The sequence below is a fragment of the Mobula hypostoma genome, chromosome 10, assembly GCF_963921235.1.
Source record: "Mobula hypostoma chromosome 10, sMobHyp1.1, whole genome shotgun sequence".
In the NCBI taxonomy this organism is placed as follows: domain Eukaryota; kingdom Metazoa; phylum Chordata; class Chondrichthyes; order Myliobatiformes; family Myliobatidae; genus Mobula; species Mobula hypostoma.
Window position 1 is genome coordinate 50,616,473 of NC_086106.1, and position 16,986 is coordinate 50,633,458.

At 41.0% G+C, this 16,986-nt stretch overlaps 1 protein-coding gene across 1 annotated transcript in view; it reads right to left on the reverse strand.

Annotated features, from left to right (window-relative positions):
* Nucleotides 1-1,367: 1,367 nt before the first annotated feature.
* LOC134352894 (sodium- and chloride-dependent neutral and basic amino acid transporter B(0+)-like) overlaps nt 1,368-16,986 on the reverse strand; it is a 73,438-nt gene continuing 57,819 nt past the window's right edge. The window contains exons 12-14 of the mRNA XM_063060476.1: nt 14,115-14,224; nt 13,849-14,019; nt 1,368-4,753 (exon numbers count right to left, since the gene is read on the reverse strand). Of these exons, the coding sequence (XP_062916546.1) occupies nt 4,628-4,753; nt 13,849-14,019; nt 14,115-14,224 (407 nt within the window). The 3' untranslated portion in view covers nt 1,368-4,627. The remainder of the gene's footprint in view (nt 4,754-13,848; nt 14,020-14,114; nt 14,225-16,986) is intronic.

Consider the following 16,986-nt stretch of genomic DNA (forward strand, 5'->3'; position numbering starts at 1 on the left):
CATACTCATTGGTTACATGATGTTTTTTTTTGCTTAAATTTAAAGAAGATTTGCTGTTCAATTTCTGAACCCAGACAAGATTTTTTAATATTGTGGGGACCTTCTTTGAATTATTTTCAAAATCTTTGATTTGCTATTAAGCACAGATAGGATGTTAATGTGTTAAGGATTTTTCCCTTTTTTTTTAACCTAACAGCTGTTTATTTTCTGGTAGTGGGTTTAGATTTCTTTTGTATAATAAAATTATCTCTTTTCAGTATTATGTTTAAATTTAATTTATATGGATATGGGGTAATTATACTCTATCTGTGATTTCAATGTATTGTAATCGATATATATTATACATCCTACTGCACTCTGTATTCTTGTATGTAAGAAATTAATAGAAATATTGAAAAAGAAAGAAAAGAAATCCAATCCCTCAAACCTTGTGCCACCCGCCCCACCAATTTCCCTGAATCTCTCCCTTCTGATATCAGAGTGAAATTTCTTGCTGCAGTATTTCTTAATCCTTTGAAATATTGTGCAAGGGAAATGAACTGTTTTGGCTCAATAGGCTCATTGTTAATGTGCCGGTAGTTCTTGCAAGTGCAGATACAGGTGCCTGGTGACCCAAACCAGCTCTGTCAATGTTTTCAACATTTCTGCACTCTGCACTCACCCCACCCCCAACTCTCTCATGGACTTGTTTAGAAGGATTATTTGGATACAACTATTGAGAAGATGTTGTGTAACTGTACCAACAAATGATCACTTTTATTGGCCCAAATTGGAAATTACAGAAAATCTTCAAAATCGCAGCAGAACCTGAGGTGATGTTGGATGACTATAAAGGATTAATTGAGTGTTTAACTGATATACACTAGTTGAATTAGCTAGTAATGTTTCAGTTCAAATAGTGAAGTTGACAGCCTCTATCTTAAATTGAGCCGTTTGGATATTGGGGTGTGTTCATCGCTGCATTAAAATTAAGGCTTGAGATTTTTCTGTAGTGACTGCAGAAATATGCAGTTCCAGAAAAGAGAGATTATCTTTGGTGGCCCTTTCCTTTTCCGGACAAGATTGATGTTTCCTCTTCTCACGGTTACCTGAACTATATGCAAAAATTATTGCAGGGCCCATGATGTACCAGTATTGGCAATGTATATACACAGATGAACTGCAGTGACTTTCTACAAATGCCCTCACCAGTTAGAGTTTGTTCAAATCATTATCTTCAGAATCCTGTTGTTAAGCATACTGACGATGTCTAACCATCTGCTTTTTAGTTTAAAGAAAAAAATATAGGACAGGGATTTTAGGAAACAAAAACTTTAATTCACAAAAATGAACATAGAAAAACAAAATTCCTAAATCTAATTTGGATTTTATTAAAACATAATTATATTGAATACACAGAAGCTGGCTACTCTGTGAAACCGAGTTAGTTTAATATTTATTCTTCATTTAAACAAAATCCTATTAAATACATTTACTTTTACTAGTGTTATTTTACCAGTTTCATCTCACCTTTGTAGAAGTTTCCAGCATATAATGCCATTTGGATTTTCATACCATCATGTGAAAGCAATGCAAACTATTCCTTGTATTTCTCCATAGCTCAGTATCTATTTTACTTAATATTAAATAAATATACAAGGTTGGTGTTCTTGTCCAAAACAGCATGCCTAAATGGTGTTGCGTTTTGTCTTCGGACATTTACTGAATTTGATTCACTCAGTTGAATTGTAACTGTGCTTTAGTTGCATCATTACAAAGCAAGTACAACAGCAGCTTTAAAGGTTAAATTACACTTGTGTAACAAAGGCAATGTGTAGGACAGCATTCTTATCAAATCTCTACAGCAAAAACTCTGGAATATTTTCTGGTTCAATGATTTTCCCAAATGGTTACTGGAGGAAGTGAAATTCGTTCTTTATTACATGAAAATTTTGGAGATTTTCCTAGACCATTTTTATTTGATGTTCTGCTTTCGTTCAATCTTTAGTCCAACTTGTAAATTTGTAGCTATGAAATTTATAAGCAACCATATGCAATTGTGATATGAGTTCAGACACATTGGTGAAAGACCAAATATAAGAGATTGTAATTTAAAGTTAAAGAAATTGAAATACATCAGCTTCAGATGAACCAGGAAGGGGTAGTGTTAAGTAATCATGAAAAACCTACACTTAAAAAAATCCTTTAGAATCTATATTATCATTCACCCGTGGATCAATTTAACCTGAAAGAAAAGTAAAATGACTTAATTCACCACCTAACTTAAGGAAACAAATTCTGATTATGGACAGATAGTCCAAACAGTCCTGTCAATGATGTAATCTGTATATATTAGTTGGGCAATTCAAAGCTGCCCTGCCACTTTTAATTAGCAACTACCCAGGACTTGAAATAAGTTGGAAGAGAATAACTGTGAGTATACAAGAGGTCTTTGGATAATTTATGATATAAAGTGATATGATGGGAGCAAAAAGCAGTCAATGAAACAAATATGCTTCAGCTCAAGAACAATCTGTACAGATTCTGAAAATCTTTTTCCTATAGAAAAAAATAGATCAGGGATTAGTGTTCATATTCTGATCTACGCCCTGAAGTTTTCAATATGCATTTCTGGACATGAATTCATTTATAGTAAATTTTCAAGAAAGGAATAAATCTGTTTAAAATGCATTTGAGTATTGTGCTTCTGAATCCTCCCCTCCACTTAATTAACCTTTGTTTGTGAACCTACATGGTAGGCACCATGTAATCTGTAAAGTTGAGAGGAGGTGGCTCTCACTGAATCATATTGTGAGAGGAGCAACATCCTCACTGGATTGGAGGCAAATGGGGGTGCTTTGCCAACCAGACAGTCACTTGGTCATCTTCATAATAGATACAAACAATAAGTTTAGGAATTAATTGAAGTCCATTATACAAGTCCATTTATGTTTATAAGTGCTCTAAGTCTGGGAGTGGTTAGCTTCCACTCATAAAATATCAATTGTTATGTACCAATTATCAAAGAAATTTATTTACAGTTTGCAAGATGATCATCTGTAGAATGGCAGGGGCCAGAGGTCGTGTACCAAGGTTTTCAGCTTGGACTTGACATACATCTCCTCTCTGGTTGTCAAGAGGTTGAATGGCGAGGATGGGGGAAGAACCAGTGAGCCAATGGCAGCAGGGGTGTCTTGCTCAGAGTCTGGTAAGGGGGGGTCACGATGACCTGAAGAGCCATCTCTCAAGGTAGCAAGCCAATTGCTAAAAGGTTTTACAAATTATTCTGCCTCAGTGACTGAAAGATGTTGCTAATGGGTTGCCTGTATAGTTTGAGTGTTACACTTAACTCCCCAGGGTCCCCCCCCATCTGCACTCTTCAGGTCTGATAAGGTGAGCGCTTAGCTATAATTGTTACTGTTACCATTGGCTGTCTCCACCAATGAATGCCAGGAGGTTGGTGTACCTGAAAAACTAGGAAAACTTTAGAGTAGATTATATTCTTAGGACTGTTCTATAAAGGCTGGGGGGAGCGGGAAGGGGCTGTAGCTATGTGGTTGATAAGCATTTCTAAATGCCCTGCAGACTTTAGTTACAGGGCTTCTTTAAATTCCTATGCTTGAATAACAGACCAGTGTTTAATGAGCTGGGATACCTGACTTCTCACGGCCCAACACTACCAGAACAGGTCATTAAGAATGAGTAAGATCATAGTGGGGTGGTGTATTTAGATTTCAGAGCAGAGATAATGGCCAAAGTGCCGGATTATGATGACATGTCAGTTGTGGTCAGTTTATGGTATATTGAGATTTTGGGCAAGTGGCTTGCCAGTGTTAGATCTGGAATCATGATTGTTGGCAGAGCACTATGCAGTTGGTCTGAAGGGTGGAGCTGGGGTTCCTGACTGAAGTAGGGCTTGTTTTGGTACAGTTAATGGGAAGCAGATCATGGATGAGTATTCTGATGGAGATGAACAGGCCTAACATTAGTCAGCTGGGAACAAGGATGGTGTTTAATCGGTAGCTTGTTGGTCCAGGAGGAAATATTCTTGCTCCTATGGTCCATAAGTCTATTGCACGTGGATTCTGTCCTTCACACCTTTCCCTGAGACCTGGGAAACCCAGTTGTCAATGATTAAAAATAGAATGTTTATTAAAATAAAGGCATGTAATATATTAGTTAAATGTCCAATCTCCTTCTCAGGAGCATTTTGTACTGTCACTCCTTGTCCTATTTTCATTAAAAATTAAAGTGGTTGGTCTTAAGATGGGTTTGGTTCCAGTTCCATTACTTTTCTTAATTTTAGTTTATCCACTTTTTGAAGTAAAGATGCTTGCCAATATCACTGTTTAAATATTTCAGAAAATGACTTTTTAAGAAGTGAAAATGGAGAGGGATAATTTAATGAATGTGTACTTTCAGGCACGGTGTATGCCATTTGGTGTCCACATTGGAATTACAAGCATGAATTTCCAATAAATGCTTTTCACTGACAAAACTATACATGACAAACTTGTGTCCTTAAAATTGTTCCTGTATTTTGACAGATTCATTAAGGGAAATATGTTACCTATTCTTTTAAAACCAACTTTTACAAATATTCTTCAACATTTGAAATAATATTTACAAATTGAATTGTAAGAATTGTCTAAAGTTTTGCCATCTCAGACAGAGTAGTTTGTTTAGAATCATGCTTATTGCTGTATCTTTCCCCTCGGTGTTGCTTTAAATATGGACCCCAGTCTGGAGCTGGCTTGAAAGAATTGGTGATTTTCTGCAAAAAGAAAAATAGTTCCTTAATAATTTCTGTTTGATTTAAACTTACCATAAACACAGAAAATTCCTGATCCTAAATGATCTGCAAGCAAGTTAAAAGGATTAAATAGTGAGGATGGACTGTACAGACTCATTGTGGAAGGTGAAGAACATGGGGATGTTCTGATTTTTACTTCATCTGAGGATGAGTCAACTGACTTAAAGTCAGGTTTGATAGACTTTTGTTAGATAAGGTACATGAAACAAAGACAAGTAAATAAAACCAAAATATTGATGCAACCATGATACAATTGAACTATAGAATAAGTGTGAGAGGCAGAATAGCCTGCTACTGTAGCTATGTTCTGAGATTAGACTACAATTTATTTTAGCATGTCATTCCCAAAGGCTGTAACTGTTAAACTGCTACTGATTAACTCCTTTAGCTCTCTGTTTTCTACTATCTGGATCATTCTTTCAATGTAGCAAATGAAATTTCAAAAGGACAGAGGGCATTGAGCCAGGAATGGAGAGGTTTGAAAAGGTGCTTGAAATCTTAGTCAAAGAGAACTTTGAGAAGCATTTTTTTCAAAAGAATTCTGTTTAGAGACAGAATGAAAGAGAGCAGTATCAAAGTGGCTGACAATTCTGTCAGCACCGTTAAGCAAAGGAAAGTTGGAGTTATTGAAAGAGTGGAGTCTAGGTTAAAAGTTCAGACAGATGTAGAATTGCTGGTGATCACTTTGCTAATGATGGTGAGAACAACTGAATGATTTGTGCAAGTCTAAAAAATTAAAATTCAGAATATTGGCAACAAAACTACTGCAATATACAGTATAGGCAACAAAGGTTATGAACATCAGAAATTTATCGAGGGTAAAAGAGATTTCAGTGAGGGTGATATGGGAGTTAAAATATGAGTTAATTAAAAAATAGGTTTGAAGCTTTCAGCAGTGGAGAGGTTGTTAACAAACATGGTGTTGTGAAAATGGATCAAGCAGCCCTGTGATACCTGTCTTAACAATGAGGCTTCATTTACATTGCAGCTATTAGTGTCATTTAGAGTGTGTGAAAGGAAAACTTCTGTCTGCAGACTTGGAGGCAAACAGTCGGAGAGCACTAAAGCACATAAGTAGGCCCTTTGGCCCATCTAGTCCATGCCAGCCTGTTTTTTTTTGCCTAGTCCCATCAATCTGTACCTGGACCACGTCCCTCCAGACATCTCTCATTCATGTACCTATCTAAACTTCTCTTAAAAATTACAGTTGAACGCATATCCACACTTCCTCCGGCAGCTCATCCCACACTCACACCACCCTCTGAGTGAAGTAGTCCCCTTACATACATCACCTTTCACCCTATCCCTTATCATCTCTAGTTCTGTTTTCACACAATCTGAGGGGAGAGAAACCTGCATGATTCTCCCTATCTATACCCCTTCGAATTTTGTAAACCTCGATAAGATCTCCCCTCATTCTCATAACTCAGGCCCTCGTGCCCTGGCAACATCTGTGTAAAACTTCTCTGCGCTCTTCCAAGCTTATTGATCTTTCCTGTAAGTAGGTGACCAAACTGCACAAAATACTCCACACTTGGTCTCACCAACATTCTAAACAATTTCAGCGACTGTAGTCAGTACAGTACCCTGATTTATGAAGGCCAATGAGCCAAAAGCTCTCTTTATGACCCTATCTAGCTGTGACATCACTTGCAAGTTATTGTGGATCTGTTTTCCCAGGTTCCTTTGTTCAACTGCACACCTCAGTGCCCTACCATTCTCTTTTTTCCTCTGAATGCCTGCAAGAAAATGTGTCTCAAAGTAGTATATGGTAACATATACGTACTTCGATAAATTTACTTCGAACTTGAATGTTTCTTTTAGCCCTTCTGATTTCTCTCGAGTGTTATCCAATATTTCTTATACTCCTCAATCACCTCATTTGATCCTAACTCCCTATGCCTGATATGTACCTGTTTACTTTACCCAGGCCTTCATATCCCTCGATAACCAAGGTTCCCTGAACCTGTTAGACTTGCTTTTTTTATTCTAACAGGAATGTACTTTCAATCCTGCGATTTTCATGCACAACAGTCTCCAGACTTTACAGAAAATGGTGCAAAAAAACTTCTTAAAAAAGCATCCAGTGATCAGCAGTTCACTGAAAATGCCGTGTTAATGAGAGAGGTCAGAGGAGAATGGCCAGACCAGTTCAAGCTGACAGGAAAGTGACAATAACTTAAATGTCTACTTGTTACTCCAATGGAGTGCAGACAAGCCTCTTTGAATGCATAACATGTTGAACCTTGATGTGGATGGGCTACAAAAGCAGAAGACCACAAATGTACACTTAGTGGCCTCTTTATTTGACACAGGAGCTTATGAGGTACAGGAGGCAACTAATAAGGTGATCACTGAGGGTATGTCTGTTTTGAGTATCAAGTTTCAATAATTAGTGTCTGCTTTCTTATAATAACAGGTAGTTGAGGAAAAAAAATGAAGTGTAATAAACTTTAGTTCACTAGGCAGTGACCAAAATCCCAAGTTATAACTTGCGAGCAGACAAGTGTTTAAATCTGTACAAAACAGAGTTAAGTCAGCATCACTATTGAGACCAAGCAGCTTTAGTTTAGATGTACATTTTATCCATATTTTTATATTACAATTAACATAGTTTTGCTTATCATTGGACCATATTTTCTGTGATTTACTTTGTTTTTGTTCCAGTGATAACATTACGTCACTGTATTATATTTGTTCTCTGTTTTATTTCCCATTTTGAGCTTTCTCAGAGATCGGGACACTTTTTCAGGCATCATAGATATTGGCCTAAATTTCCCAGTCAATAGTGATGTGATGTTGCTTGCCATTGTCTTGAGTTGGATTTCACAACTTGTTTAAAATTTGATTTAATAAAACTGCTAATAACGTTGGAAGAAAAAATTGGCAGTGAAATTCCTTTGCAATGCAAAGCAAAAAGTAGCAGAATGCAAAGTTGTGGAGATAGACAGCAGAACTGGTCGCTAGAATGCAGAAATAGGGATTTATAATAGAAAAGGGTTCACGTAAACGTATGACAACATGAGTTTGTATTGATAAATGATCTGTACTAGGTGTATAGATTATATATAAATTCCTGCCACTGCCTGTAAGGAGTTTGCACGTTCTCCCCTTGTGAATGAAGGCACACACTCAGTGATTCAGGAACAGCTTCTTCCCCTCCACCATCCGATTCCTAAATGGACATTGAATCTTTGGACACTACCTCATTTGTTTTTAATATACAGTATTTCTATTTTTGCGCTTTTTAAAATCTATTCAATATACGTAATACTTTTTTATTATTATTATTTTTATTTTATTTATTATTATTTTTTCTCTGCTAGGTTATGTATTGCATTGAACTGCTGCTGTTAAGTTAACAAACTTCACGTCACACGCCTGATTCTGATTCTGATTCTGACCGTGTGGGTTCCCTCTGGGTGATCAGGTTTCCTCTCACAGTCCAAAGATGTACCAGTTGGTAGGTTAATTGGTCATTGTAAATCGTCCTGTGACTGGGCTAGGGTTAAACTGGGGGACTGCTGGACTGCGTGGCTTGAAGGGATGGAAGTGCCTACTCGTGCTGTATGTCAATGAATGTAAACAAGAGTTATACCAAGCTGGCTTTGGTTGATGTACTAAAGACTGGATAAGCAATTTACTGCTGTAGATATACAACAATAATTTGCAAAGCCAGTTCTCTATGCAACAACTCTCTAGGTTATTGGTGAAATTCATCCTGGGTAGTATTATGTCACGCCAATAGTAGCTTTCCCTATAGCCCCTTCTAGAGGCTGCCACATAATTGATTCTCCATTCATCTCAAGATATTTCAAATGTATTATACACTTCGTATTAGCTCTTTAATGCAAATATCTAATCATCCAATCATGTGGCAGCAACTCAATGCATAAAAGCATGCAGGCATGGTTAAGATATTCAGTTGTTGTTCAGACCAAACATCAGAATGGTGAACAAATGTGATCTAAGTGACTTTGACTGTGGTGCCAGATGGGGTGGTTTGAGTATCTCAGAAACTGCTGATATCCTGGGATTTTCAAGTACAACAGTCTCTAGAGTTTACTGAAAATGGTGCAGAAACAAAAAGAAAACATTCAGTGAGTGCCAGTTCTGTGGGTGAAAATGCCCTGTTAATGAGAGAGGTCAGAGGAGAATGGGCGGACTGGTTCAAGCTGCCAGGAAGGCATTACAACAGTGGGTGAGTAGACGGTGCTTGGAATGTACTGTCAGGAATGGAGGCAAATACCACAGAGATCTTTAAGGCACTCTTAGACAGGCACACAAATATATAGAGAATTAAGGGATATAGACTTTGTATGCAGAAAAGACCAGTTTAGTAGGCTTTTAATTCAATTTAAATTAGTTTTCTACAGCATCACAGGCCGAAGAACGTCCTCCTGTGCTATAATGTTCTATGTTTTGCACAGTTTGCAGTTTATTGATCCTGTTTACAGTTACTATTCTATAGATTTGTTAAGTATCCCCGCAGGAAAAAGAACCTCAGGGTTGTATGGTGACATGTATGTACTCTGATAATAAAATTTACTTTGGACTTTGACTCTGACTCTATACTTGTATTTAGAAAATTGTTTCATGTCTTAATAATAGAAAAGACAATTAAATTTATCTCTTTCCTGTGGGGGGAAAACTATTAGACACAAAACTGGTGTACCAATTAAGAGCTAATGACAGAGACATTTAGCAGAATCGAAGGAAAATTGCATTTTCAGTTTCATTCTTCAGAATCAGAATCATGCTCTCTTCTTGCTGCTGTCATCAGGAAGAAGGTACAAGAGCCTTAGGACTCATATCACCAGCTTTTGGAACAGCTAATATCCCTCAACCATCAGGCTCTCCAACCTGTGGGGATAACTTCACTCAGCTTCACTCGCCCATTCACTGGACTGTTCCCACAAACTGTGGTCTCACTTTCAAGGACTCTTCATTTCATATTTTCAGTATTAATTGCTTACTTATTTATTATTTTTATTTTCTTTTGCATCTGCACAGATGATGGTCGTTTGCACACTGGTTGTCCACCCTGCTGGGTGCTGTCTTTCATTGATTTTATTATTATAGTTATTGGAGTTACGGAGTATGCCCACAAGAAAACGAATCTTAGGGTCACAAATGGTGACAGATATGTACTTTGATAATAAATTTACTTTGAACTTTGAATATCACTGGCATATGTTGTGAAATTCATTGTTTTGAGGCAGCAGTATATTGCAATACATAGTAACAATAATAAAATAATATATTACAGTATTAAGTATATATGAACAATTATAAATAAATAAGTGGTGAAAAAGATGAGCAAAAAAGGTCAGGTAGCGTTCATGGGTTCATTGTCCATTCATAAATCTGATGGTGGAGGGGAGGAAGCTGTTCCTGAAAGGTTGGAGGTGTGTGTTCAGGCTCCTGTACCTCCTCCCTGATGGTAGCAATGAGGAGAGGGCATGTCCTGAGTGATGATGGATGCCACCTTTTTGAGGCATCCCCTGTTGAAGGTGTCCTCCATGATGGGGGTCTTGATGCAGCTGACTGAGCTTTCAACTTTCTGCAACTGTTTACAATCCCGAGCAGTGGCCGCTCCATACCATATGGTGATAACAACCAGCTAGAATTCTCTCCACTGTACATCTGAAGGAATTTGTAAGAGTCTTTGCTGACATATCAATTCTCCTCAAATTGCTAATGAAATGTTGCCGCTGTCATGCCTTCTCTGTACTGCATCAATATGTTGAGCCCAGGATAGATCTTCAGAGACACCCAGGAACTTGAAACTGCTCACCTTTCCACTGCCAATCCCTAGATCAGAACTGCTGCGTGTTTCCTAGACATCTAAAGTCCACGATCGTTCTTTCGGTCTTACTGATGTTGAGTGCAAGGTTGTTGTTGCGACTCCACTCAATCAGCTGATCTGTCTCACTCCTGTGCATCTCCTCATCACCATCTGAAATTCCATCAACGGCATCGGCAAATTTATAGATGGTGTTCGAGCTGTGCCTAGCCACAAAATCATGGGTGTAGAGAGAGTAGAGCAAAGGACTAAGAACACTTCTTTATGGAGTGCTAGTTTTGATTGTCAGTGAAAAGGAGATGTTATTTCTGATCCGCACTGACTGGTCTCCTGGTGAGGATGTCAAGGATCCGGTTGCAGAGGGAGGTATGGCCATGACTAGCCCCTCAAAGCACTTCATCACCGTAGGTGTGAGTGCAACTGGGTGATAGTCATTGAGGAAGCTCATTCTGCTCTTCTTTGGTATGATTGTCAGCATTTTGAAACAACAGGGAACCTCTGACTGCAGCTGTGAAAGATTGAAAATGTCCTTGAACGTTCCTGTCAGTTGGTTGGCACAGGTTTTCAGAGCCCTAACAGGTGCACCATCAGGGCCTGATGCCTTGAGAGTATTCACCCTCTTGAAAAATGTTCTGGAATCGGCCTCTGAGACAGAGATCACAGGGTCACCAGATGCTCAGGGATTTACCCAGGTGTAGTTTTATTCTCCCTTTCAAAACATGCCTGAAAGGCATTGAGCTCATCTGGGAGTGAAACATCACTGCCACGTATGATGTTATGTTTCACTTTGTAGCAAGTAATGGTCTGCAAATGCTGCCACAGCTAATGTGCATTTGATTCTGACTCTAACCTCAATCAGAATTTTTTTTTACTTATAATATAGCACTCTGTAGGTTGTACCTGGACTCCGTGCATAGTTTGATCATCAGCCTTGAATGCCATAGATCAAGCCCTCAGCTGACTTTGAACCTCCTGGTTCATCCATGGCTTTTGGTTCGGGTATGTCCGGTATGTTCCCAAAGGCACACACACATCCACGTAGGTCTTGATAAAGGTGATGACAACTGTGGCGTATTCTTTCAGAGTCAAAGATGATTCCTGAATATTGTCCAGACCACCAACTTAAAGCAGTCCAGTAAGTGCTCTTCTGTCTCTCCTCGACCATACCTTCTTGGTTCTCACCACCTGTGCTGCAGTCTTTACTTTCTGCATATAGACTAAGTGTAGAAGTATTGCTAGGTGATAGGACTTTCCAAAGTGTGGGCGTGGGATAGTATGGTGAGCATTCTTGATGGTGATGTAACAGCAGGCAAGTGCGTTGGCTGCGTTGGTTCCACAGGAAATATGTTGGTGGTAGTTGTTCAGAGACTTCAAGCTGGCCTGTTTGAAATCCCCTGTAATGATAGGAAGGCATCTAGACGCACAGTTTTGTGACCGCTGATCATGCTGCTCAGCTCCTCCAGTGCCTACCCGACATTGGCCTGAGGTGGAGTGTACACGTTTAACAGGATTCTGGTGGAAAACATCCTGGGCAGAAAGTATGGACAACATTTGACCGCTATATATCCAGGTCAGGTGAGCAGGTCTGAGATTGAATCACCACGCCTGTGCACTATGATGAGTCAATCATAAAGCAAACTCCACCTCCTCTACCTTTAAAAGACTGAGCAGTGCTGTCTTTGTGGAGAATAGTGAAGCCAATGGGCCACCATGCTGCATTCAAAGTGGTGGGAATGAGCCATGTTCCCATGACCAAAGTACACAGCAGTCCCTGATGTCCCTCTGGTACTGCAATTTTGGCCTAAAGTCTTCAATTTTATTTTCCAGAGATTGTACATTCACCAGTGGGGGTCTAAGACCTCGACGCTTTAATCATACCAGGAGACCGCTCGTTTTCCATGCTTTCGTTTTCTTAAAGGGAAACTGCATCCATGACTGGAGTCTGCAGTCCAAGATCCACCAATTTTGAGTATCGATAGATTTTTAAAGTGTTAAACGATGTTGCTTACAGAAATACCCTTGGCTGTGACTGTGGATTTCAAATTGCAGCTGTAGTAGTCCTAAACGGGAATATTTGATGATTCCCATCAGAGCTGTATGCAAACAGTCGCTAGTTATCGGTGCCATCTTGTCCCTCAAGGGGAACATGTGAGGCTAGCTAGTTATAACAGCAATTGAATACTGTGTCAGATTTAATTTACAGCTTGTGTGTACATTCTGTTTTGACAACTCAACTTACAAACTCTGTTCCTTTTCTCTGAAGGAGCAAAGAGTAAGAGATCATAGGGGGGGAGTAAACCTGGGGACGGGGCTTTGGAGTGGCAAGAAAACCCTTTATGTATAAATTAATATGCAACTGCAGATGAGATAACCATATATTCTGTGCATATCTGTTGGATTTGAGGAGACAGAAATCAAATAGCAGTCTATTATCTGAACAGAGAAACTGCAAATAAATAGAGTTCTGTAAGATTCAGGTGGTCTTGTGCACCAATCTCAATAAGGTAGCAGGCAGGTGCAGCAAGAAGTTGAGAAGACAATGACTGGTTGGCTTTTATTACAAGAGGGTTAGCATTTAGAGGTATTTTTACAATTGTACCCTGGGCTACAGTGCACAGTTCCGGTCAGATGATTTAAGGAAGAATATAGTAGCATTGGGCACAGTCCAGCAGTTCAAAGAGATCACCCAGGATAATTATTGGATGAGAGGGTTACACCATCATGAGTGGTGGCTAAAGAAGTTGAATTTATATTTCTGATGTTTAGAAGAATGGGGGGTGATCTAATTGAAACAGGTATGTTTCCAAGGGGTAGTTGAAATGGTGGGGATGTCCTGAATGAGGGGATATAGTTACAATGTAAGGGGCCGAAACTTAAAACCATGGTGTACAGGAACTTCTTATGGCAGAGGACGCTGAATCAGGAATTGTCTACCAAGACGATTGTGTAGGATAGATCATTGGATGACTTTGAGGAGGAGGTGGTTAAAATTTGAAAGATCGGGGAATAGAGAGGCAAGGGGCAACTATTATGAAAGTGAAGCTGAGGTCTGGGCAGATCAGTCATGATTATATGGAATGATGGTGCAGACTAAATGGGTCAGGTAAGCTGCATCTATTTTCATGTGTTTTAGTTCTAAGGCAAAAAGTTACAGCGGAACAATAGTAGACAAACATCTCAATTCACGTTATGTTCTGACATTTGAATCTCCATAGGTGTAAAGTTTAAAGGACATGAAGTATTTTCTTACCTGAAGTAAACTGGAGCCCTCAGTCTGGATAATTTTCACAATGGCCATAATAGGGATCCATATTATACAAAAAATAATCATACACCAGCCAAGTGCTGTTGCCCAGGAAGGATACTGAAAATTGCCATACGTTGGTGGAACAAATGTCACGAAAGACCAAATTAAAACTGCCTGAATAAAATTACAACACAAAGAAAGTTCAGAAATACAATCTGTCACTTGATTTTGAACAAGAGAAATTGCTATGAAATAAAATATTTGCTTACTGCCAGCAGGCATGGGGAGATAAAAAACCAACAGACTCTCCACCACAGCCAGAATATCCAACTCTTTTCCCCGATCATCATCTCAATGTCCTTGATGAATCTGTTTACCCCTGTGAAGAATAAAAATAGGGAATTACAATAAACTCGTTCATCATTTTAGAAAGCAACTTCTCTGCTGTAGTTCTTGTTCTTGTCATGGTCCGGTCTGTGAAGTCCGTGTTCCGGTTCACGATCTGGTCCATGGACTCCGGGTCTTTCGGCTGTCCTTTGTTTCAGTTGGGCTTAATCATAGGCACCTGATGCTCGTCTTCGGGCTGGGAATGTAAGTGGCCCTGGGTTCAAGTGTGGTTGCTGGTTTGTCTCGTCAGTATCCCATCCCTGCCTCCGTGGGGTAAGTCAGGCCGTCTTTGCCGTTACCCTGCGGTTGGATCTGTCCCTTCCCTTCCCTTCACCTTCTGCCTGAAGCCTTGCCTGCAACCTCTGCCTGAAGCCTTAGCCTGAAGACTTGCCTGCAACCTCGCCTGTATCGCTGTCAAGTTCTACCGCCAGAGCAATCCAGAGCCTTGCTGTGTCTAGATAAGGAACTGTTTCTGTGTCTAGATAAGGAACTGTCTCTGTGTCCACGCCTTCACTAGGTTGGTCTGGCCGTTTCCCGCTACCTTGAGTTGGGAACAGTCTCTGTGTCCACACCTTCGCTAGGTAGGTCTGGCTGTTTGCTGCTACCTTGTCTTGAGAACCGTCTCTTTGTGCCATCACCTATACTGGGTAGGTCTGGTCATTTGCTGCTACCTTGAGTGGAGATCTGTCTCTCAGTGTTCTGTGCATGAGTCCCGGCTCTGTGTTCCATGTTCCTGTCTTCTCCCTCGACGAAGGCTCTGCGTTCCTGTTCTCCCTCAATCAAGGCTCTGCGTTCCTGTTCTCCCTCGATCAAGTCAAGGCTTCGTGTTCTCGTCCTGACTATGTGCCTCATCCAGCCCAGGAGTACCTCGCCCAGCCCAGTGCTGGGGTTCCCTCGTCCTGTGCTGGGGTTCCCTTGTCCTGTCCAAGCCACATCTAAGAACCTCGTCCTGTCCAATCCACGCCCAAGAACCTCGTCCTGTCCAAGTCAAGGTTTTGCGTTCTTGTCCTGTCCATGTGCCTCATCCTGTTCAGGTGTTCCACGTACTGTTCTGTAGCCACGTCCTGTCCTTGCCAAGATCCTAGTCCCGAGTCCTAGCCTAGACCCAGGTTCTGGGTCCTTGTCCAGTCTCCAGCTCGGAGTCCAAGCCCAGGCTCCTAGTTCACAGTTCCTCGTCCAGGTCCTGCTTGCCTAGCCAATGTCCTAGCCCGAGTCTGTGTTCTTGTCCCAGCTATCTAGTCAAGTCCTGTTCCTAGTATTTCAGTGTCTGTGTCTTGCATTGGGTCTGTTCCCAGCGCCCCCTCGTATGACAGTTCTGTGTGACCCTGTTGAACAGGCTAAATTAGAGAAGATAACTGAAGATTTCAGATGAGTAAATCCCATCCCATTGACCAACTGATTATCAATGTAATTGCAATCATTAAGGTTTTTTGAATAGAGTCCAATTTTACATCAATTTGTTTGATTTCAGCACTGAGTTGCTGGAACTTCTGCTGGAACTCCTCAGAAAATTCTTTTTTATGTTTCCGCAGCATCTCCATAGTAGAGTCCCTGTGTTCCTGTTCTGCCAAGACCACACTATGCGTTCCTGTCTATCCCAAGACCAAGTCTCTGTGTTCCTGTCCTGCCAAGACCAAACCTCTGTGTTCCTGTTCTCCCAAGACCAAGTCCCTGTGTTCCTGTCCTGCCAAGACCAAGTCCCTGTGTTCCTGTCCTGCCAAGACCAAGTCTCTGTGTTCCTGTTCTCCCAAGACCAAGTCCCTGTGTTCCTGTCCTGCCAAGACCAAGTCTCTGTGTTCCTGTTCTCCCAAGACCAAGTCCCTGTGTTCCTGTCCTGCCAAGACCAAGTCAAGGCTTTGGGTTCTTGTCCTGTCCATGTGCCTCGCCCAGCACGGTGCTGGGGTTCCCTCGTCCTGCCCTGGAGTCTTACATCCAGTCCCGTAGCCACGTCATGTTTTCGCCTGGTTCTGGGGTCTGAGCCTGAGTCAAGACCTAGGTTCTGGGTCCTTGCCCAGTCTCTGGCTCAGAGTCCATACCTAAGCCTTGAAGAACCCAAGCCTCGTCTAGTCCTGCAGCCAAGCCTCGAAGAACCCAAGCCATGCCCAGTCCTGTAGCCACGTCATGTCCTCTCCTAGTTCTGGGGTCTGAGCCCGAGCCATGACCCAGGTTCTGGGTCTTTGTCCAGTCTCTGGCTCGGAGTCCTAGCCCAGGCTCCTAGTTCCTAGTTCCTTGTCCTGGTTCCGCTTTCCTAGTCAAGTCCTAGCCCAGGCCCTGTATCCTAGTCTCATCCAGGGCCTGTGTCAATGTCCAGCGTCATTCCTTCCCCACTTCCCTTGCTTTCTTGACACACCTAGTCCTGTTCCTTGTTCTTCAGTGTCTGTGTCTTGCATTTGGGTCTGCCTCCTGCGCCACTGTATGATACCCCCACCTTAAATATACGCAATAACTTGGCCTGCACAACTATCTGTGGCAATGAATTCCACAAATTCACCACCCTCTGGTGACAGAAAGTTTTCCTCATCTCTGTTCTAAATGGGTGTCCCTCAATTCTGAGTCTATGCCCTCTGGTCCTAGAGCTCCTTCCGCTCCCCCATGATAGCAAACATCCTCTCCGCATCCACTCTACCTAGACCTTTCAATATTCAATAGGTTTCAATGAGATCCCCCCTTTTAACTCCAGTGAGTACATAAGAACATAAGGAATAAGAGCATGGGTAGGCCATCCAGCCCATCGAGCCTGCCCCGCCATTCAAT